The following is a 24,107-nucleotide window of genomic DNA, read 5'->3' as shown; positions in this document are numbered from 1 at the left end:
CATGCTAGATTAGGTTTCTCAACAGCTTGGTTTGCCCTCCCCATGCTCCTTGCAAATGGGAGAAGGTGGAGTTCCTGTGAGAAAGGAGCATGGCCAGATGTGCTGGAAGATTCTTCCAGAGATTCTTGTCTGAGATGAGGGAAATGGTTCAGCTGAGTGAGTTGATGCTGACCATGAGTGATGTGCTGTCTTTCCAGATAACAGTGAGCTGAGTGCCCATGTGTTAACAACTGTTACTGTTGGCTTAGGAAGGAAATAGTAGGTAGAGCATCATCTTTTTCAGAAATGAGGCTGCTCCATGAAGTATTCCCACCAACCCTCTCTCTTCCTCTGAGGAGCGTGTGCTTTGCTAACTTTCCCCGATGACCTTTTCTTAGAGTTTACGGAGAATATTGTGACCTCTTAGAAAAGAGGATCTGAAGGGACTGAGAAAAGACAGAGAAATGTGAACTGTTACATCCATGCTGCATATGTGACGCTCTCTGAGTCAATACCAAACAGAGCAACCCCTCTGTATTTAATTAGTCTGTGTAGTTCAGCTAAAGATAAGTACCACTGTCCTTGAAGATATCCATTGGGTTAGTGCAGCATGGATGTTCTTACATGTGGAATCTTCCATCCCAGCCGCATTCCCCCAAAACTGTTTAAGCGATGGAAAGGCAGAGGTGGGGCAAAAGGGCCTGGCTGCCTGTTCCTGAGCCACAATTGTGGGGAAGAAAACTCCTGTGCCAAAGGTGACATGAAGAAGTGTCTGGCGGCAGGGAGGGAGTCCTGCTAGCTCTCTCCTCAGGACATTCATCTGGAGCCAGACTGCATGAGCTGTGACCTTGTCAGGTACTATCAGTGGTGTGAGTGTGAGCTGGCTCAGGCACTGTATGGGAGCCCCCACTTGAAGAGCAGCCAGGTCTCCATGGGCCAGTCTAGCTGCCCCATCACTGCCTCCAAAACCACCCTCGTACAGCTCTGGTTTCACTTCTAGCCTCACTTTTTTATTTTTTATTTTTTTCGGTTTTTTACATAATAATCAGAAATGTTTCGCAGTTTCTTATTTCCCATTTTGCTTCAAGGAGAAGGTACAAGCTGTTTAAATGTGATCATTAAGACTGAAACTTCTGTGAGTCTGTTTCCTGGTTATCCTCCAGTTACCCTAAGCTCTGCTGTTCTGTCTCCTCATTTCCATCTGAGATTGCACACAGTTCAGCAGTGCTGTGGAGCTGAGTCCCAGTAAAAACACCTCCGGAGGGCCTGTCTGCCATGTACTGCTTGGCACAGCGTCCGAGGGACTCTTATAAATGCAGTAAGTATCATAGCAACTGAACCAGTGGCAGAGCCTCTCATATATACAGTGACCAGTGTATGTTGATGAGAAGGTGGAAATTAGGGTTAAGACCAAGGCTGTGTATTAATGCTGACTCCTGCTACCTGTGTCTTGAGCCAATGATTAAGATTTGGCTGAATCATACTTTATGGAAAGGGTTCTTATTTCTGGAGGATCCCCCGCTTTTTGCAGTTTCTTCAAGTGGTTACACAACCTTGTTTTAAAATAAATCCTGCTTCAGTTCTAAAGTGTCTAGCAGCTCCGTCCATTTTTGGGTCCTACTTTTCCACTGCTTCATGAGAGTTGTTTCATCCCAAATAACTTCTCTATCTGCAAGAAGTTATTCTTCAGCACCGGTTTGCCTCTTGGCTGCTGGCAAAGGTGAGACAGCAGGTAGCAAAGCAGCAGCCTCAGTACTGCTGGCATTCATGTGCTTTCACTAAGATGTAGTTCAGTATGCAGGGATCGAGGTGAGGTTTGCAACCCATGCTTGGGCCACATGCTGTTGTGCTCCCTCTGCTATCAGTGTCTAGGTTAGATACGGCAGCCCTAGCTCTGGCAAATCTACATAATGACATTAACATTTTCACAAGTACTTTTGCATTACAAGGGGTCTTTCTGAATAGCAAAAATGTCCGACTCTTTTAGATTTTCTCTGGAAGGCTTCTTTTCTCACACCTCAAAGTATAAGTAAACAGTCAACTTCCTTACTCCTGTTTATACATCCCAGACATGCATCAGCTCTTGTTGCAACCAAATGTCCTGAGATTCTGTGCAACAATTCACAATCCTCTTCGAGTCTGTGAGTTTCCAGAAGACATTCCTCTGTTTGAAGTGCTCCTTGCATTCCTTCTCTCCTGCAGCTGACCTTTCAGTTTGGCTGTATTTTAATCCTGTTTTTTTCAAACAAGCAGGCTGTGGAATCCATATTGCTCTAATGGTCTCGTGTTTGTGGGTACTTACTGATTCCCAGATGTTGGCATCTGCTAGTACTGATTTTGATTTTAGGTCCTTGATGAGAATACAAAATAGTACTAATCCTGTCTCTGCAGAATTTTGTTAGAAAATCCCTCAATTAGTCATGATTTTTCCCATTCATAAGAATTGTTTTGAGATCCCTTTGCTACTGTTTGCTCCTCATGGGCTGACTTTTATCAGAATACTGTGTTCTACATGAGCAGTGCCACTAGAGTCTATTTATCTCTCATGTTTGGATGTAAAGAATGTACATGTTGAGTGACACTGGACAACACTTAAATGTAGAGTATCCTTAAGCTGAAAAAACTGAGGGTAAAACTCATGTATTTTCCCTGGGGTTCTCAGAATAAACAACCCGTGGTTACTTGGGATGACCCTGCTATCGCCCCCATTTAGGCTCTGACCCTTCCAATCTCTTGGAATTTCCTCAGTGTTACCAGGCTGGTGGGAAACTTTACTGGACAGATTTCTGGGAACTCTTGGACCTGTTGATTTTTAAACATTTTACATCCTTTCCATCTACTAATATATGGGAAAGCACTCTACCCATCTCAATGTGATGCAAGAGGGGTACTTTCCAGGGATGTTTATTAAAAACTTCTGCATGTCTCCATCGTTACTCACAATGCTGCCACCCCCATCTAGTAGCTGGATGTTGCTACTAACACAGGTCTTTGTCCCCAGTGATTTTAGAAGAGAAAATAATGAAACATACACAGTTCTGTCTTTGCTGTCTTTTACTTACATGAGCTGTTTCTCTCAGTTTTTCCCACTTTCACTCTTATTTTGGATTGGCTTGCAGTGCATTGCAGCTCAGAGGCACTCCACTTGCTTTCTTTGTGGTGTCTGAGGGAAGGACACTGAGAACAATCAAATGTCTCATGCAAAGAGTTTGAAGAACTTTATTAGTGAAATGACAAATAGGGTGGGACACAGCAAAAGAGCAGAAAATAATGGATGAGACAGAGAAGGTGGATTAAATTCCTCTGTTCTTCCACCTCTGACTGCAAGACAAAGGGATTTTCTGCTTCACAGTGTTGAGACTGATTAAAAAGTGTTCCCATACAATGTGTGAGTAGATGGTGCAAGTCCACATGGCAGAGAATTACTGGAGTTAAAGATACAGAACGGTATTGGACATAATCCCAAATCATGCATAATAAATGTTGCAGAAGAAATACTGCTTCAGGGCTCTCATCTGAGATTTTTACAGGATGGATTGCACTATGGCTGCTCGAAGGCATGATGCTGGAGCTGGCATCTCTGTAACAGACAGCTGTATCCTCATGGCTTTCTGAGGCCCTGAGCTCTCCTCTGTGGAGCATGAATTCCCCTCAGCTGTCCACCAGCCCAGCTTCAGCATGAAGCCATTGGCCAAATTTGAGAGAGGAGGTAGCTGCAAGGAAACCGTCTCACTGTATTTGGTGGCAGGAGAGGGAGTAGACCCAAAGCAGTGTCCAAGTTGAGGACAGGGCAGGGATAGCTCTTCTCTTGCTCAGTTTGGAGCTGCTAAATTGTCAGTGAAGGTTCTGCTAGGGCCAGGCTGGGATTTTGCACATGCCATGTTGCCTCCTTCCTTTCACGGCTATGGAGAGGATGTGGGAAAGCCTGTGATGTGTCAGGGATGTTCAAAGACAGGGAATACACATCTGTAGATATCCACGTGAGTAATGTGCCCTGGGCAATGACTAATTTTAATTCAAGTTTTAGGTGGGGAGGGGCTTGTAGGGAAGGCATGGAGCTGGTGCTAGCTTTTAGGAACTGAACTAAATTTAGTATGCATTTTTAAGGCTTGTGAGAAGTTCCATGTGGTTGCAAACTGTAGCATTGTTGCTTCACCTGAGGAGGGCAGTGACTCCAATGCCCATGGTGGAATTGCAGGGAGGCAGCTCATCTTAAACTGAGCCTGGAGGGAGCTTGCAGTAAAGTCTGGAAGGATGCATGCCTGCCTCCTCTCTGTGCACCTTGTGCTCATGGCAAAGGACAGCCTTGAAGCACGTAGAAGCAGTTGGGAGTTCACTTCCTTCACTCTCAGGGCAAGGAGCTGATGTGGTTGCTGGTAGTTCTTCCTTTGAGAAGATCAAGAACTACCTTCAAGGACCAAGCATTTCCTGGAGGATATCTGAAGTTGGGAGATGTGCAGGAAGAGTGGGGAGAAGAGAAACTGTGCAGCAGCCAAACTGGGGGAGAAGAGAGGAACAGAACAGATGGGAGGAGGAGGCAAAAGAGGGATGCGAAGCAGTGCATATATATCAGTGACCAGAAGTAACAAGCTGCTCTTAGATGATTTAAAATGCACAAACCTTTTCCTGATACTGCTATTCTGCAGAGCTGCTAGCAGACTGAGGGCATTGCTCCTTAATTAGTAAGGAATGGGGCTGCTAATTGGCAGAACTAGTCTGAGTCATGAGCTCAGCCTGGGTTGCTGTTCTGGAGCTGCAAGACCTATGGCTGCAGCTTTGTGCTCAGCTCTGTGAGCTGCACTGGCTTGCAGGGGCTGCCTAGACTCTGTGGACTACTGTGTGGGAACCATGGGATCTTCCCAGGTGCAGCCCAGACCCTTTTTGCTCTGCAGTGTGTCATCCTTGTGTCTCACAAGAACTCTGCTTTTGTTCCTGTTATCCCTGCTCCTGCTCTTGCAGGTGGTGTCCCTCTTCCCAGCTTCTCTATGTTGGCTGCTGCCAGTTCAGCTGTTGTTGCTTCTGTCTCTCTCTTAGTTGTGGCCTCCAGGACAGCCCCCTCCTTGCCAGTAGGGTTTACTCATCGGATACAACCCAGGGACTGGCTGTATAACTTCATTGCAGCCTGACATCAGAAAAACAGCAAAGTTGCATTCCTTCTCATATGGGCCTAGGGTGTCAGGGACTCCTCCCCCCAATCTTGTATCCATTAGCCATGTCTCTTTCTATCTCTGTCATCACTTATTCATGATCATCTAGATCAATCTGTTGAAAAGTGCATTTATTGAAACCTGATCCTGGCTTTGTCTGGATTACAAGGGCCTTTCTAGCCCAGTCTCTGCTGTGTGGTTACAACCACAAAGCCCACTGAGGCTGGCAAGAGAGCTGGCTTAGCACAATGCTGTTTCCAAGCCTAGGACCATATGGATTCATTACCAGGAAAAACACAAGGCTTGGATGCCTAGCTGAGAAACTTGAAGTACCCACAGATATTTTTGGTTTGGACTTACAGGGCATGCGTACATTTTTGAGGCATCCCTGCCTCTTGCAGAATGTCTGCAGCAGTGATCAGGGGTCAAACCAAACCAGGCACTGCAGGAGCCTCTCATAGTATTGTGTCTGCAGGTAGATCTGGAGGCTGAGAGCCATGTTCATTCACAAAGAAAACCTTACAAAAACATCCTGTAATGGAAATAGTGGACAACTGTGTACATGTTTTGTACACTGGAAGGTGTCTTCCAACAAAAAGTGCGTTTGCTCTCTGAATAACTCCTGAAAAATTGATGCACCCATCCCAGTTGTAGGCCCTGCTGAGCATGTTACTTGTGGGAGTTATGCAGGTTTGTGCACAAGGAGGAATGGGGTGTGTGAGTGCTGTTAGAGAGAGGCAGTGCTGCTAAATCTCAAATGCTGTACAGCTGGGGCAGCTCATTCTTGCTTGTGCCTGGGAAGAAGGAGGTTCCAGGAGAGAGAGACATCCTGGGGGAACGTGAAAATTCAAGGGTAATCCAGACTGCACAAATAAGAGGAGAACAAGATTTGAAGACTTGTTTCTAAAGGGTGGTAGGTGCAAAGCAGTGGCTTGCTCATGTCAGTCCCTGAATGTGTCTCCTGCTGAGTTGGGAGGCTCTGGGGAGGCAAAGGCACCTGCAGGTTCTGTGTCTTGTCCTCTGGAGCTTACTTTACCTTCAGTAGCTGGATAGCTGATGAGAGTGCACCCACTGGTGGCTACGCACTCTGCTTTAATGTGTGGGTGCTTTGCTTGTCTGCATCTATGCCCCTTCTCTCATGCTTTCCCAGCTGACACAGTGTATAATGCATCTGCTGAGATGCAGATGCAGACATGTGAATGCAAGAGATAACTTCTGGTATCAGTCATGCTAAAAAAAAAAGGCAGAGAAGGCCAAAGAAATCTGTGGCTTCAATTGATTTCTTGATGTCATGGATACCGGGAAATGTTATTTATTTCAAAGACTAGAATCCCAAAGTGCCAGGTCTTATGTGAACAAATGAAAATGACATCTTAGCATTTACTGTCCACAGTGGAAGACATCATGGTGTGAGAGTGAGGCAGTTCTGATGAAACACTGCTCTCAATATGAAGCAACTTTATTTTCTAAATCATAACCCCATGCTAGGGGATCAGTTTTCAAGATTGTGCTTTGCTATGTACTTTGTGGCAAGGCCAGTTCATGGACAGATTGTTACTGAGGCCATAGGAATGAGGATGCTGGTCTCAGAGTTCATGTAACATCCAAGTGGCCTACCCCCTGATACAGTACATGACTTCAGTACATGACTACTTGGTTCTTTCTTTCAGTATCTGCTGTTGTTGCACTCCCTTAAAAGCAAAACAACCCCACTAATAAACTTCTAGTTAAAAGAAGAATTGGGAGGGGATGGGCTATTCTCGTTATATAAGGGGGCTCCACTTAGCTGTATCATCAGTATTCAGCCAGCTTTATTCGATGGAAAGTGGTTACACAAAATCATCACTGCTGTTCCTTAGCTGTCTTTTAAGGTGTTCTCTCCAAATCAGTGATTGCTTGTTGCTTCACTGTGTTAAACTCTATTGTCTCTGGATCTGGGTGAGACCCTCTGTATCCCAGTTTGAAAACTGAAGGATTTTTACTCTTGTGCTAGGAGAGCAGGGGTTCTTTTGTCATCTGCAGTGCCTGTGGCAGCTGGTACACCCCCAAAGCCAGCAGGTCTCTGCTTTGCTGCCCTTGCTTCTCCCATGGAAGTTCTGCCTTGCTGCCTGGCAGTCCTCAAGAAGCTTTCTGCTCAATTTAATCCTTTCAACTGATCAATGAAATGTGTTGTACTGAGGGAGAAGGGAGTGATGTGGGGGCAGTCTCTTTGGTGTCACCATCTGTTTCTGTATTTAGTCAAGGCTCCTTGGGGAATTTCATGTTTAGAAAAAGGGGCTGATGGAAGGAGATGCACTAAAACAAACTCAGCCTTTCAGGAAATGGGGGCTATGCTGGGCAGAAGTTACAACAATTATTTGCTCTGTGGTTCCTATTCTGGCTGTCTCAGCATGATGTTCCTTTTGGAAACAACATAAATGGGTGCAGTTATTCTACTGGGCAGAGGCAATTGCTGTTGTAAAAACAATTACAACATCCAAGTAAACTGAAGTAAGTAGTTCTGGGCAGCTGAAATGCCACAGTGCCTGGGAGTTCTATTGTGTTGTCTTCTACTCCTTAGCAGCACACAGAAGGATCTGCCATAAATCTGTAGGAAATGGTGTAATATGGTACAAAAGAACTCCTTTTGAGAGTACTACTACTTTTGCACATGGACTTCTGCTGGCAAAGGGGTCTGGGTGACTCTGGACTTTTTGATAATTTCTAGGTGTTGAAGACACCAGAGGGATATCGTTGTCCATCTCCCCTCTTTTCCTCTCTAAATGGTACCTAATAAGTAACAATGTTCATGCCTGTGGAGTGTCTCTTGTGTGTAAGATTATCAGCTGCCTCTATCTCCAAACTTATTTCCAAGTTCAGAGTGTGGAAAGTGTCTGTAACCCAGACCTCCCTGGTCTGCAGGGACAGACGATGCAGGGTTCTGTGAGCATGGCACACTCCTAATGCATGTGCATCTGCCATGACATTGGGGTGCAGTGTGTTTAGGAGGGTGCATGCCTGGCTCCTGATTAAACTGCACTTGCTGGCAGGCTCTCATCTCTGTGCTCCTGCATTACTGGTATGTGAAGGCATTGAGATGCACTGATAGGAATGAGGGTATTAGAAAGGTTTTCTTTCATCCCACTTTTTGGAACTCCAGACACAACTTTGCTATTTGGCACTTTGTTCTATACTGTGATGGTAGTAGGAGCCTTTGGTGAAAATAGCATAAAGATCGTCTACTAATGCATGTTCCTGTCCATATGTTTAGGCAGAATAGTCAGAATGTGATTTAGGAAATGGATGATTTCTCAACAGCAATGTCTTGCCCAGATGCTTCAGGACACTTTGTCTCAAGCATCAAGAGTTTCAGAAAATGTAAGAAGATGTCGTGAAGACCTCTTCCTGAATCTGACGAACCATGAAGTTCCTCAAAATCTGTATTCAGTGCATTGCTTACCAGCTCTCTGGGATCTTGAATCTGTAACATAAGAAAGACTATTGCTCACTGACCATGAGGGTGCTCTTTGCACACTGTCCTTGGGTTTAATGACCAGATGCACTACTGCTTTTCATCCACTTGGTGAGGTGAAGTTAATCTGCCTGCTGTGGAAACTCTGGAACAGAACACAGTAGCAAAGCTGGAATTGTGTAGGCCTTTTTTAGTGTCATTAAAACCAGTCCCTTTACAAGGAGAACTGGAGGTTGGCCAATACACATCTTGTACAATAGGGAAAACCCAGGGTACTAAAGTGTTTAAAGTGACTAAAGTAGTTTAAAACCCCTAAACTAATATAAAATAAATCATTAAAAATAGAATTAGTGTTCCACATGCTGTATAATATAATACAGAAATACCATGGCATCTCTTCAAACATAATAAGCCTATAAGCAAAGAGCTAATGGTGCTGACAGGTTAAAGAGGATAGGAAGGGCTTTTATAATCAATAACTTAGGGGTAGAAAACAAATTACGAAGAAAGTAGATCTATGAATCGATGAAAAGCAGGATGGCCTTAACATTACTCAACAGTTCAGCACTTTGGCTTTTTCTCAATACTTATCCAAGTAGAGTTTATGGGATTTCTATGGGAAGACATGGAACAGATTAGTCTGCAATAACTGAAATGCAGTGTGACGTTATGCTAATTCTGTGTAACTTCAGGTCATGCTTTCCCTGATTTGCCTTTGTGCTTCTGCTGTTTCCATTGTATCAGGTCCCACCATCAGGCAGAGCAGAAGAGGCCAATCCAGCAAACTGATTTCCCCTGCACTTTCTTGGTAGGCAGACTGTCAGATCAGATCTGCTTACTCTGCAGATTCCTCCATGTGTATTGCCAGAAATCTGCCCTTGTGCTCAGGGTTGTCTTGAAAGGCACTGAGCAATTTAAGATGTTTTAATGTGTGTGAAACTATGTATACATCAAGACCATCATATATACATCAGTGAGTATGTATATATATATATGAGAGAAACTGTCAAGTCATGTCATTTACCAAAGGAAATTCTTGCAAGAGAGGCCAACAAAGCTCTGTGAAGCTACTTAGCTGTTGCTGATGCTTTCTGGAAGCATCATGGCTTACAATGATGTGTGGGTGTATAAAATTGTAAACATGCTTTATTTACGTTTCCTATTATTATTATAGAATGACTTTTAATGACTGGCTATCCTAAGCTCGAAAATATTTAAACAGACGAACCCACTATTCTGTGTGCTTGTATCTTTCCATGACTCTTTCCGTGAAAATTGATGTTTCCTTCTGCTGATTTCCACATGAAGCTGATTAAAACTGCTTTTTCTTCCTCTCATGTTATGTTAAAAAAAATCAAAACCAGTTTCTCTGAAAATGTAAGTAGGACTTGCTTAAAAATTTTGAGCAGCTGTAGCTTTGAAGTAATCTCTGAATACCGCAGCTTCCCCCAGCTTTCCTTGGGTGTTTGCACCCCCTGTGCCAATCTTGCAGGCTCCAGTTCTTTCTAATGGGAGGTCTTCTGGTTTTTGCAGGGTGCCAGGGTATGGCTGCGGGAGCAGGACCAGCTGCAGCCATGCACTGTTGGCTCATGTGCCGATGGAAATGTGCTCTTCACCTCAGATTATGGCATGGTAAGTGAAGGTTGCATGAGGCTGTAGCCTATGTGAAGTTTCAAGATGTTCTTGTTCTTGCATGACCTTCATGTTAAAATGAAATGTATCAATGGAAATATTGCAATTCTGTTTGAAAAGTGACCCAGTTCTGTTACAAACCATGCCAAAGGCCTAACAAAGGTTAAAAAGAGAAGATTGTTCTCTCTCTTCTGTTCATTTGTCTACTTGCCTCGCTCTGCTTGGTTTTTATTGTGCCATCTCTGAAGGAGTTGCATTAACAGCCTAGCAAAACCATTACATTGGCAAAATGCTCCTAGGAAGGAGGCAGCTCCACCAGATAAGCAGCCCCTTCTGCTGGGATGTGCTTCTTGCAAGCCATGCTGCTGTAAGGGCTGTTGTGCTCACCACCATCTGCTTCAGTAGCTTTTGCCATCAGCCCTTTGGGTCATGGGCACATGGAAGCGAGCTCCCTGTGTCAGTCAGCAGTGTAAGTGCAGCAGCTATGCACAGCACAGTTCAACAAGGCAGCTAGGCTCCTCTGAGAGCAAAGCTCTCTGCCAGAGAGAGGAACAAGCCTCTTTCCTGCCAGGTTTCCAGCCCTGTGCGCCTTGTGGTTCCCTGGCATGCTTTCTGCAGTGCTTGTGGAGTAATGTTGGTAGGAAGGGACCTCTGGGAGTCATCCATGTCCTCAAGTGAGTCAGCTCGGCTCACTAATCCTGGGAACACTATTCACTGCCTTCACTGAGGTTCTTAGTGAGTCAAACTGGTGCCTGGGCAAGGAGGAGGATTGGGAAATCTGCAGGACCGTGCCCTCTAGCAGTGAGCAATTAGATCTGCTCAGCTGTGTTGGTGAATGGTGCTCTGCAGGCAAGCTGCTTTGTTACAGAAAATTGGACAGGTTTTTTCAGCCTCTTACCTGCAAACAAATGAGAGCACAGGGGGAAAGGGATTTAGGACTCCAGTTTGTGGAGAGTCAGTGGTAAAACTCATATTTTTCAGTCTTGCTTTGAAAGGACTAGATTTCAAATCATCATTCCTTTTTAAAGAGTCTGTTTTGTTTCTCAGAGTCAGAAACTCATCTAGTAGACACATAGGTTTTCCGTTTAGTTACTCTAGTCTCAAATCTTTTCTCAAGGAGTTGCCTTGTTTTGGGAGTCATTAACTCATTGTAAGAGATCACAGGGTTGTTCATCACAGGTAACACAGCAGCTCAACAAATGGTGAGTACTTCTGTAACTCTCCTAGAGTTGCTCCTGTCTCTTCTGATACGCTGCTGTGGCCTTGGAAAATCCTCCAGACCCACCTGGCACCTCTGAAAGGACACCAGAAATCCAACTCATAGAGCCGGCTGAGTGGGTGCACCCACCACCAGTGTCCATGCTAGAAAGTGTGCACATGATAATGCTGGCTGGAGTCACAGGTCTTAAAAAAAAAAAAAAATAAAAAAAAAATGAAAAGGTGAATTTGGTTTTGGTGTTGGTTTTTTTTCTTTTTTTTTTTTTGGTCAATGCATTTTTCCCTATGCGGTTCCCTCATCTGCCACCTTCATTGCTTCATAAATGCAGGAGGGACTGGCTGTCCTACCCCAGGTGAAAATTCGGATGGAAATATCTTCACTTTACTTTGGGTTGGATGGGCTAGTTGGTCCCTGTGATTTTAGGATCTCTAAATGTACTGTTCTCATGTTTGCTGTGGCCAGCATTCCTGCAGCTCTTGCAGCTCTGAGGTAAGAAATTCAGTCATGCTTCAGAACTTTTGTTATTTGTTTTCACTTCCTTAAAAACACCTCAAGCAGCAAATCTATCAGAAATGTCACTTCCTGGGAGGAAAGGAGGAGCCAACTCTTAGGAAAACACGATTGGAAACCACAGTCCAGATAGACCAGGCAAATACTTTGTGTATAGATAAACATAATTTAGATGCCAGGTAGGTGCTTTTGCTCAAGTGCCCAGGGTTGCGCTGAAGGATGGATTTGAGATTGAGAAGGAATCATTTCTCCCTTTCTCAGCCTGGTGAGCAGGGTTGGCAAACCTCCTCTTGGCTTGCCTGCTGGCCAGGTTTTGCTTTATTCCTGACCATTGCAGGGGCTTAGAGAGAGTCCTGATCATTTTGCTGTCTGTGGGCTAAATCTGAGACAAAATTAGTTTATCACTGGGGAGAAAGTAGAAATCTTTGCCTATGTTGTGAAGTACCTGTGTGGTATTTGATGGCTTTGTAGTTAGAGTGAAAGCTGAAAGATCTGCTCATTAACACCTATAACTTTCTGTTTAAATGTTAACTGGTTGGATAAGGGATATTCCAGAGGCAGCTTTGCTGAGAGAACAGTTTGTGTTCTCACTTGCTTCAGACAAAATCAGCCATCATATTCAGCTCAGCAGTGTAAGCTGCTGAACTCAGCCTGGCTTACCAGTCATGCTTCCATGTTACCTGAAACAGGATGATGGAGAGGATGTTCCTCCAAACTGGTCCCCTGGCAGATTGCTGGAGGGAACCAAAAGTGAGCAGTAGAGTAAAAGGAGCCTCTTCTTTACTGGAGTGACTGGAGGTGGATCAGTGCCGCACCCCGCAAGCTCTAAGGGCACAGTGTCATCATGTCTGGGTCATGTTTGTCTCTCAAACCTTAGAAGTCCTGTGAAAAAAATCCTTTGACACAATTTTGGGAACAAAAAACTACCACATGTCTGTCTCCAGGATCCTGGATGATCACTGCAGTCTGTTAGTGACAGAGACTGGAAACTTGTCTCTACCCTGGAGGACACAGGACCGATTAAAAGTCAACTCTCACCCAGCACCAGTGAAGGCCTGAAATTTCTCACGCATGCCAAAGGTGCCTTCCACAGGCACAGAGACCTCACCTCCCAAATTTCAGTGGGGCTGGAGGCTCTAGGTGAGCTCTAGGGGTTCAGTGATGCACAAGGGTATCAGGTGAACTTCCCCAGTCTCAGGGACACGTAGTGGCCTGAGCCAGGGTGTCAGTGTGATGCCTGAAGGGCATCAGACTGCTCCTCCAGGGAGTGTGTTTCACCTATGCAGTGTTTCTGTCCAGAGGATACCGGAGCCAATGCTTCTAATCCATCTTTGCAGCAGTCTTCCCAGAGCACCTGCTTAATTCTTTGAGGATCTTGTACCAGATTTTTTTTTTTAAGAGGAATGGCTGAATAATCCCAGTCAGAGGCAGCTCAAAGCAGGTTTAGCAGGTGATGATCTAATCTGTAATCGTTTACTTGTGTATTTAGGGCCTCTGGTGTTCTTCAGGGTCCCAGTTTCTCCCTTATGGTCAAGAGCAAGTAGACAAGCTCTGGCCCATCACACAGTTATTTTTCATTCTTAGCAGCCTCTTGGCACACGTGCTGCTGACTGCCTGGTATCTTTCGGGACACTTGTCCACTCAGCTTTTTCTCTAGATGTTTTCTTAATATTTCTCTTCTGGTCCAAATGGCCACAAGTGCTGACAATGCATTGGTGAATGAGTAAGTGCCAGGCAGATGTAAGCAGAGATCACATCATACTGCTCTGGACTTGTCCCCTTCCAAAATTTGTCCAGGTCAGCAGAGAAGAGAGAGCCAGGGTGGTTTGCTGCCTCATGGTTTGAAAGTGGTATAGTGGTTTTGCTCCTGACAGAGTCCAGTTCACGTTGTGCATCTGCAGCTTGTACTCTTCACTGAATTTAGCTGTCCCATTCTCCCTTCATGCTCCATCAGTTCTCGTGTCAGAGGCCTCTACTCTGAAGAAGAAATAAAAATTGCTGTGTTTCTCCTGGGCCATGCTTGTGGAGCCAGGCTCCTGCTGCTGGCAGTCATACCTCTCTGATACCCAGGCGCAGAAGTGGTGCAGAGAAGCCTAGAGATGCCTGGGAAAAGCCTGTGTGCTGCAGTGGGCTTTGTCCTATGATGTTCATGAACATGAACTATGTCTTTTTGAAAACCTCCTGGCTGGCAAAAAAACTGGACTGTGGGTGGTTTCCGAGTGGAAGAGACCAAGTGCTTGTTACATTAGGTGTGACTGAGCAGACCTGGGGCAAACACATCCAGGGAGATGAGCCTGTTTCTGCTTCCCAGCTCCGTCCAGGAGCAGAGCTGCTGCTGTAACTGTGCAGGCTTCACAGGTATCACAGGGTTCTTGTACAGGGATCCTGTGCTAGGTCATTCCTTCCTCACACTGGCAAGGGTGCGGGCTCAGAGCTGAGAAGGGGTGCTTGCTGGGCACCTGTGATGTGCTGCAGCAGTGAGCACCCTGCAAGGGACTGGCAAGGTTGGAGTGGCCAGGGTGACCTCATTCTGTTGTCAGCCTGCAGCTGGTGGATGGCCTCTCCCTGGCAATTACAGCAGCCCAAGGACTCCAAGAGAGCAGGCAGGAGAAACGAGTTAGGTCAATGCTATAGATCATGGTTCATTCTCTGTGGAGTCAGTTTCTTGCTGGCACCTAGGAGGACTGACAAACAGAGATATAGATGACGTAGAGACCAGAGCCCCAGAAGGGAAAGAAAAGCCCAGGTTTCTTTGGAAGTTTTACTGCAGGCCGGTTTGCTTCTCCAGGCTTCCTGTATGAAGTCTCCCATCTGTTTATATTGGGTCTTACCATCTAGTGCAGCTTGGGATGCTGGGTGGGAGATGGCACATGGTTGAATCCAAGAGTGGGAAGCAACTGAAATAACTTGTGAAATGCCAGCATCGTGCTTGAAAAGGAGGAAAGGAGGGCTGGGATGTGGTTATGGTGGAGGGGAACAGTCACATAATCTCAGCTGTGTTGGAAGGGGGTGAGGAAGATGACCTGATAGTGGAATAGTGGGTTATTGAGGAGGAGGAGGAAGCTCTAGCAGGAAGGATGCAGCAGTTGAGGCAAGAAGAGTGCAGCCTCATAACAGGAGAAGCTCTTTCCAGAGCAGTGATAGAAGTTAATAGCTGTCACTGCACAAACACTTAAAAAGTTGTATCATATACATACATGACAGTGTACACATAGGATGTCACTCCTTTATTTGGCTTCCATGTGCTTTGCTTTCCTCTAGTCTTGACATGACAACCTCTCCCAGACACTCTCTGGCTGCTTCTATGGAGAGTGCAGGGCCAAACCTGGAATATGAATAGGCTTTGCCTCAATCTCCCACAGAGACATGATGACACCTGTGGTTTTGTGCAGGATTGTTCCTGGTCTCTTGGGAGCAGCTGCCATCATTATTCACAGTTACAAGTGTAGTGTGTAATACCTGTGCAGCCCAGAGCAGCTGGAAGCTGGTGCCCTGCTCCTGCTAAGGGGATTTTATTAAAAAACAAGTAACCTTGCACTGATCTGTCCCTGTCAGTAGCAAAGATGAGAGTTTGACTCTGTAGCAAAAGAAGAGAGTGTTCTGTATGGTTTCTGGCCAGAGAGCTCAAATTGGTAGGAACAGGAACGGAAGAATGACTATAAAAATAGGGAGCAGATCTGTGCACTATTCATTTCCTTTTCCAGTGCTGAAGTATAAAGCTGTGAAAAGGGGCGTGTTTCTGGTAGGGAATAAGACCGTGTGCCCACATGTCCTTGTCCATGTCCATGTCTGAGCTTATTTGTCCTTTCCCTTATTCTTCCAGGTATTCCGGTACCCCAAGGCCTCCCTTACCAGAGAAAAGGTCTTGCCAATGCACCAGACCAGCGTTGATGGGGTAGAAGACATGTCCATGCTGGGAGATCTGCATGAAGCTGCCATCCTGCTTAACCTGCACCAGCGCTATCAACAGGGTTACATCTATGTAAGTGCTCAAGCTGGGCCACATCCCCTCTGGCTAATGATTTTTGTTTAGTTCTGATGCCACTTAGCATGTGAGATACTGATTTTAGCGTTGTTTCCTGAGCATTGGTTCATATGAATAGGAAATGAGATTTTTTTTTTTTTCCCTGCCTTGCCAGGTCCATCAGCCCTGTGAGACCCTTCCTCTATCAGTAGAGTATCCTTGCATCTATAGAACTTCTAAAACATGAACATTCACCTCTAGGCTTTGTCGTAATTGTGCAGCTCCATGAACATCCATGTATTACAAGCTGGCATTCATGTTCCCCGGATTCCCCATTATTGTTGTTCAGAGGTTTATATGGCCATGTAGGCTGGACAGTGCAGTGTACACAGGTTGTTGCTGAGTATCCCTTTTGATCTGGGCAGATGAAGCTATTACCTCTTTCCAAAACTAGGAAAGCAAGCTTGTTGCCTAATTCTTCTGCTTTTATGTACAGTTGTGCCTTTTTTGAGTTGCCCTGCCGTCCTTGCCCAGATGAGGACTCAAAGCACCTCCTGATTTCCCTCAGGCCCTCAGGAAGGAGGCAAGCATCAGGAAAATGACTTGTGAGGGAAACCGCACCTGGACAAGGCATCCCTGGAGTGCTGGGATGGCAGCGTGCTCTGCTGAGACATGGAGAGGACAGGAGGATATATTGCAAAGACTGCCTTACTTTGCTTTACTCTCACCTTGCTTGTCCATTCTACGTGCACCCAGAATTTTTCAGATTTTGACAGGAAAAATGTGAATCTCTGTGTTGCATAGCAACTATTACCAAGGCAACCAAACCGTATGCACCTGTACTCCAGGAAATGATCAATAAAGTGACCCCATTTCTGAACCATCTCCTGCACCGGGATGTGAAGGAGATTGCAAATTCTCTCTTTTGTCACTGTAGATCCTTGCCTGTTGTCTATCAGCACAGCCTTGTGACCCTGTGGCCGTACTCATGTGCACACACTCTTTTGATGGCCCTTGTCCTTGCTGCTCTTCCTGACCTGTGTTTGACATTCACTATGTGTTTGTGCAGCTGTTTGCCCATGTGGGTATATTCCTCCCACTTCCTCTTCCTCACACTTTGAAATGTGAGGCAGGGTTCTCTGTCTTTTCAGTCTGTGCCTTGCACCAGAGATGCTACACTGCCAGCACCGTAACAGTGTCACAGCAGCTGTATGTCCTTAAGCCTTTCCTCTAGCTCTGATAGAATCATAGAACAGTTTGAGTTTGAATGGACCTTCGGAAGTCGTCTAGTCCAAGCCCCCTGCAATGAGCAGGGACATCTTCAACTAGATCCTCATTCCTTCTTCTATTCAGTATTAGTTCTGTGCCTTCTCCGTCTGTGTGTAAAAGTGTTAGAGTTTAGACATGATGTAATTTTTGGCCTGTGCATAGTGCACGAATACCAGCTGTGCACCTCAGATCTGATTTTTTTTGAGATTTATGAAGGAGCCTGACTTCTGTAATGTGCTCAGCGCTGGGAAGAACCCCTCAGTGAAGAACTGTAAGCCTCTCTGAGTGAGACTGTATCCGGCTATATGTGTGCAGTGTCTGACCTGGAGCACATCAAACTGTAGAAATGCTGTTTTGCATTTCTGCAGTGCAGTTGCATTTACCTTATCACAAACAATTTGTTTTTGCCATAGGCCAGCTGCATATAGTTTTCAGTTAAGCAGAAACTGAGAATGTCAGCTGTCACCTAGTGACTTGCAGTGATCTGTTAATACCAGGAATGTTACAGAGCTTGTGTTCATTTAATATCATCCTCAACAGTCTCCACAGATAGAACATAGGCTCAGGTTGCAGATGAAGCTGTACGGAGAGGAGTTATGCTTTTCAGTCAGGGCCAAAAATATTTGGAAGGAAATCAGAGAGACCAGTATCAGGTGAGAAATACAATTATTTTTCTGGAAAACACATTCAAGCACTGGGTACCATGGAATACTGATAATTAGTCTTAAAAATACTAATAAAATCATAAAAATAATGAGAGAATGGAAAAACTGAGAATGTGAAGTGGACAGCTGCTGTGAAAAAGGGCAGTGCAGTTCTGAGTTGTTCTGATGCCTGGAGGCATCCTACCATGACCTCCTAAAGGGGTCCTATTTGGTCAGGGAGTGTAGGTAGCAGTATATCTAGACTGGTGTGGTACCTATAATTAATTTGCTACAGGAATACTGACAATCTCAGCAGTACCTTTTGTTTTCCAAAGAAATCCTATTCAATCTCTATCAAACTGTTTAAGGAAATTATGTGAGAACAGCAACAGTCTGCAGCTTTTAGGAGTGCATCTTCCCTTCTCTCTTAATTGCTGCAGTTCCTGTATCCCTTAATAAAAGTAGACCCAACATAATGTGAGTGATGTATAAATGAGCCAGGGACTGTGTTGCCACGTTTTGTGCTGTCCCTAGCATTGCTAAGCTGAACCACCCAAGTAGGATCTATTGTCTTGATTGTGTTGAGAAGTAGACATGCCACGCACGGCTTGTCCTGCTGTAAAGAGTTCTCTGGGGATGATTAGTCCTTGCTAATGGAGTGGCTGGTATATACATGGTTGATTCACAAATGCTACCACTGTTAAAATTTGTGGATAGAAATTGTCTGTAAGGGACTGCAGGTGATGAAAAGACTGCAATTGGGAGATGGGAAAGTTTCCTTTGAAAGAGATGGCTGTAGTAGAAGAACTGAGAGGAACTGAGGTGGGAGAGCTCCATTCCTTGGGAGAACTGGAACTAGAGTGGGAAATTGCAAATAAAACATCTGAGAGGAAAAAAATGCAGTGATGATCTGAGAAAAGTGTTAGGATGGAAATCTCTGTCTTGTAGTCTCTGGACAATGCCTGTTGCTCAGCTGCTTGTACAGTGCTTTTTTGTGATCTGTGTTTTCACTATCAGTGCTTTCCTATTTTCTCACACCTATCTTGCCAAAGATCATTTGCTTGCTTATTGCTTTCATCACAAATGAATTATATTTCTTCCCACAAAACTCCATGTCAGAGTCTTCAGGACTTGTTGCATGCTAGCCTGTTCATACTGATAATGCAATTAGGCCTGTGTGGATGTTTTCCCTCTGATGACCTCTGACTGCTGCTTTCATAAACAAGTCCTAAATATTTTGGTGAATACAGCATTTCTCGGTCTGGCTTCAGAGCTTGGCATTGCAGTATGGCCTCAGATTCCATTTGGCAGGGAGAAAGCATGTGTCTTTCTTGTCACCAAGTGTTTTATTTACAGCTTCTCCAATGGATGCATACAAATCCTTGTATATGTATGTGGTGACTTGTAGTTCATGGTTTGGAAATAATACTAGATGGTATCCCTGGCCACAAAGCTTGGCACCTACTGCAGCTAAGTGTTTCCTCTGTCACCCCTGCTGAGAATGGGTATTCCTGGCATAGAGCAGTCCACACTGTCCTTGTGAAGGAGGCCACCGCAGCAGCAGCAGGATTTAAGCTGCATGTTGACCATATTACAAAGTCATTGTTAGGAAAGTGGTGGCACCATTGCTCTGAAGTGCAGCTCTGAGAATAACTGGATTTGAGCTGGTTGGCTGAACCAAAAAGGTCATGCCCAAAACCCGAAATTAATTTGCTTCTGACTTCATAAAAGAATACATTAGAAATTCAGTATTAGGCTTTCTGTGTTTAATTTTAAAGATTACTATCTCTTTTCTCGAACTATGAGATTTTCAAAATAAATATTTTCAAAATAAAATGCTTAGAAAATGTAGAAATGTTTTGACTTGAAATCCTGAGTTTCATCTTCAGCTGTCAATTTTGATTTGGTTTACCGAATGATTTAAGCTGCTTCAAACAGCATTTTTCAACAGAATTAAAGCAATATGCTTTAGTGGCTCTTTGCACACACGTGTGCATGAGTGTGTATTTCTGTGTCCCACCTCTTTGTTCAGAAGGTGCTTGAACATTGCCAAGCCCCCTCTACTTAAGACTGCGGATAGCGGCATTGAAGGTATCTCCTGACACTCCTTCAGTCCTGGTTCTGCTTTTCGGATTCAAGCACAGTTCAAAGTAGACGGGCATGAAGACAACTTCATGCTTTTAAATTGTGTAAGCTTAATTCAGCAAAGACAATAGAATCATAGAATAGTCAGGGTTGGAAAGAACCTTAAGATCATTAAGTTCCAGACGCTTGCCATGGGCAGGAACACCTCACACTAAACCATGTCACCCAAGTCTCTGTCCAGCCTGGCCTTGAGCACCGCCAGGGATGGAACATTCACAACTTCCCTGGGCAACCCCTTCCAGTGCCTCACCACCCTCACAGGGACTTCCTCCTTATATCCAATCTAAACTTCCCCTGTTTAAGTTTTAACCCATTACCCCTTGTCCTATCACTACAGTCCCTAATGAAGAGTCACTCTCTGGCATCCTTACAGGCCTCCTTCAGATACTGGAAGGCTGCTATGCGGTCTCCATGCAGCCTCCTCTTCTCCAGGCTGAACAGCCCCAACTTTCTCAGCCTATCTTCATACGGGAGGTGCTCCGGTCCCCTGATCATCCTCGTGGCCCTAAGAACTTGTAGACTAAGAACATTTTATTGCAGAGCCCCATCCAGACCCAGTTGTGCAGCCCCTGCCCTGGAATTTGACATTCTTTGCCATTGTTTGAGCTCTCTGCTTAAGCCTAAATTCCTTATTTAGGCTTTCTTCCTTCACCATGAGTTATTTCAAGGTCTGGGTTTGTTGTGATTTTTTGGTGTTGGCTTTTTTTTTTTTTTTTTTTTTTCCCCAGGAGCTTTATTTCCTTGCTGTGTTTTGTTTTCTCCCCCTAGACAAACATTGGTTCCATTTTGGCATCAGTAAATCCCTACAAACCCATCCCTGGTCTGTACAGTGTGGATGCCATAGACTTGTACAGACAGCACCGCCTGGGTGAGCTGCCTCCCCATATCTTCGCCACTGCTAACGAGTGCTACTGCTGCTTGTGGAAGCGTCATGACAGCCAGTGTGTTCTGATAAGGTTAGAAATGGGACAACCTGATACTCCCAGACTGCATTACATGCCTTGCTCCTGCTGCTCCATTTGCAACGACATCTGCCTGAATATCCATACCATCTTGCCTACCCTTTGCTTGATCCCTGCTTGCCACAGTGGAGACACCACGTGTTTATTCCTGGAGATCACTTTTCTGCTGCGGGTGGGATGGTCATTAGCTCTGTCTGTCCTGGATTTGTGAATGAAATGTATGGTTTTTCCTTAACAGTGGAGAAAGTGGAGCTGGAAAGACTGAGAGCACCAAGTTGCTGCTGAAATTTCTGTCTGCTATGAGCCAGACCTCCCTTGGAGCCCCTGCATCTGAGAAGAGCACTCACGTGGAAGAAGCCATCCTGGAAAGCAGGTACAGTAACTCTCACTGGCCCGTGGGGCCCATCCTTGTGGATGCTGTCATGCGGGGGCAGCCTGTCTTTGGTAGGGCTCTGCCTCCTGGATAGCTGTGCCGTGGATGGAGGCAAACCTGGGAGGTGAGGATCATACAGCTGAACGGCGTAATATCAGGGAAATGCAGCAGTTGTGGTCATACCAGGATGCTTTGCACTGACTTCTCTTCCAGCTGCCCGTGAATGAATTAGGCTTCTTTCCAACAGCAGTATGGGGTGCCTGTGACAGCCAGAATCCCTCTAGCCAAGGCTGGGATTTCTCCTTTCGTCAGTACATGCAGCTGCACCCTAGAACTCATCCGCACATCACTCCACTGTCCCTCTTTCCAGCTCTGCATCTATTGTGTCAGTATCTGGAGGGGACATGGGTAACATCCCTCCCTGGTTGTCTCAGGTCATCCCTGTCTCCTACAGTTCTCAGTTGTGTCTGTGTTCACAGTGAGTCTCCATCACGCTCTGATTCCTGATCTCCTCATTTAGCCTCACTCTCTGTTTCAGACCCCCTGTATGTCTTGCCCTCATGTGTACTGTGTGCTGCCTTGCAGCTCTCTTGCTGTCCAGGCAGGTGATTTCATGGAGAACTGTCCATGGGAGCTTTAAGGGGCACGAGCGAGGAGATTTCTGGGGCACAGCAGGACTGTGTGGAAGGAAGCCCTGGACTGTAGCTTGGGAATAACCACCACCCACCAAAACCTTGCCAAGGCATCAGGTAGGCAGGAGTCATAGAATCATAGAGTGGTTTGGGTTGGAAAGGACCTTAAAGATCATCTCGTTCCAACTGCCCTGCCATGGGCAGGGACACCCTCCACTAGACCAGGCTGGTCACAGTCCCATACAGCCTGTCCTGGATAAAACATGTTTGGGAAAGAAACTGGCAGCCATAAGGGGATGGAGACAAACTCTGTGGGGAATCCCTCATGCCAAAGGAGGTCCTGACACCCCCAAGAGACTGTGGTGACCCATGCCAGGGAAGGGATACCTCTGAGGAACTGTGGCCCATGGGTGAACCATGATGGAACAGGGACACCAAGGAAAAAAGCATCAGGAAAACATGAATAAGCGAAGTGCAGTTGGGGAAAACCAATAAGGAAGCAAAGAAAAACAGAAAGAAAGTTATGTGTGTGTGACTCCAGCCTCCTGTGCTGCCAGCTTCCTTGAGGGTGGAGTTGTGAGAGACTGGTGGTAAAATGGGAGCTGAGGCTAAGAAAAGATCGACAATAGATGTCAACTTTCAGGTAAGCCTTTGGAAAAGGAAGGAAGGGTGTTTACTGAAGTGTCTGTTTTATTGTTTGTGTCCTCATTTCTCTTAACACCTGAATTCTATTTAGTAAATTAAATGAAAATTTCCCAACACAAGACTGTCTTGCCTGTGACTGGAGGACCTTGCTGGGGGTCTTGCAGTTCAGTACTGTCAAGGACGAGGCTGCAGGTTGGTCCCAGTTTGAGATTCTGATCGTTGCAGTAACCTCCAGCGGTATAAATCAGATATCTGCAACAGAATCTAGATGTGTAATAGCTGAAATCCTTTGAACCATCTGTGCAAAAGTGACTGTCGTGCAAGTGGCATATTTCAGGGCCCAGAGAGAAAGAAAGTTTCTGGAAGATGGTGACACAAAATGTTACTAGTAACTGTGGGGGAAATAGCCTAAGCAGACATGGAGTGTCTAAGATAGCAGCTGCAAGAGCATTGCAGTTTTTAGGTTCCTTGCAAGCAGAGCAGCATCAAGCAGAAGGGTTGCTGCCTTTGGACCTGGTGCTTGAAGAGACAGTTGTTGGATGATTTATGCTTTGCAGGGTGCAGATTTCACCAGGGACATTGGCAAATTGGTAAAAGCTCTTAAGTGCAATACAGTCATGACTCAAGATCTGCAGAATCTGTTTTAAGGCAGGTGGCTTAGGAGGCTCAAGCCCACTTAGTGGTTAAGTGGTAACTTGACTGTAGTCCAGAAAGCTTATAATGGTAAGGTAAGTGATTCTGGAGTCTGCAGGATCCCACAGCTGTGATGTTTAGTGAAGTAAGAGCTTGTGACCTGTTTTGTGTATATCTTTAGTGTTAAGTGAGCTATTGCAATGTGAGTGCCAGGCAACGTGAATTGTCACCTTTTCCCTAAGAAGAGAAGCTGAAGACCTGGCCCAGAGCCAGAAGCTGCTGCCACTGCTATTGAGTCTACCTCATCCGTTTGTGGTTCAGCCTCACTTGCTCTGCCCTCCTTGGGTTAGCTAACGGCAGCTTTTCATCCTTACACCCCAGCACATACCCAGGAGCAATGCTGGATTCTTTCTCAGTTTCAGACAGCATTATAAACAAAGCCTTACGTCAGTTTTCTATCATTTGTCTGTGTTGTAACATTCATACTTGGCGTATTTCTCAGAAATCAGGCTCTTAAAACTCCTTTGGCACTGTTTATTTGGTCTGTTTTCCTTCTTGAAAATATCCAGCATTCCATTAAAAATTCTGCTAATTCCTCTGAGCTTTCTTTCCTTGTTTGTTTCACTTCTCTGTGTTGGGTGCCACTGCTGACAGCATAACCACCTTTCTTGTTATTCATCCCTCTAATCTTCGAATCTTCTTTTTTTGTCTTCAGCTATGCATCTGAATCCTGGAGCTGCATATATTGTAGTATTTCTAGAATCCAGGCTTCACTTTCTGCTGCCCTCCTGAGACTGTTTCCCATCTTTTTGAGTCCTGCAACACACCCTGCCCACATCCAGCTGAGTAGCCAGCATCACCTTTCTGATGCGCTGCTCCACCTCACGCAGTTTGATGTGGCA

The 24,107-nt window shown here is 45.3% G+C and overlaps 1 protein-coding gene across 1 annotated transcript in view; it reads left to right on the top strand.

The window, feature by feature from the left end:
* LOC308223217 (unconventional myosin-X-like) overlaps window positions 1-24,107 on the top strand; it is a gene marked incomplete at both ends in the record, with an annotated part of 95,066 nt that overhangs the window by 3,803 nt on the left and 67,156 nt on the right. Inside the window, 4 exons of the mRNA XM_080621970.1 lie at window positions 10,111-10,209; window positions 15,762-15,920; window positions 20,729-20,916; window positions 21,161-21,295. Coding sequence (XP_080478096.1) covers window positions 10,111-10,209; window positions 15,762-15,920; window positions 20,729-20,916; window positions 21,161-21,295 — 581 coding nt within the window. The remainder of the gene's footprint in view (window positions 1-10,110; window positions 10,210-15,761; window positions 15,921-20,728; window positions 20,917-21,160; window positions 21,296-24,107) is intronic.

The sequence above is a fragment of the Psittacula echo genome (genome assembly GCF_963264785.1).
Source record: "Psittacula echo genome assembly, chromosome: 6".
Taxonomy (NCBI): domain Eukaryota; kingdom Metazoa; phylum Chordata; class Aves; order Psittaciformes; family Psittacidae; genus Psittacula; species Psittacula echo.
Note: the sequence above shows the minus strand (reverse complement) of the source record. Positions and strands in the feature narration are given on the sequence as shown.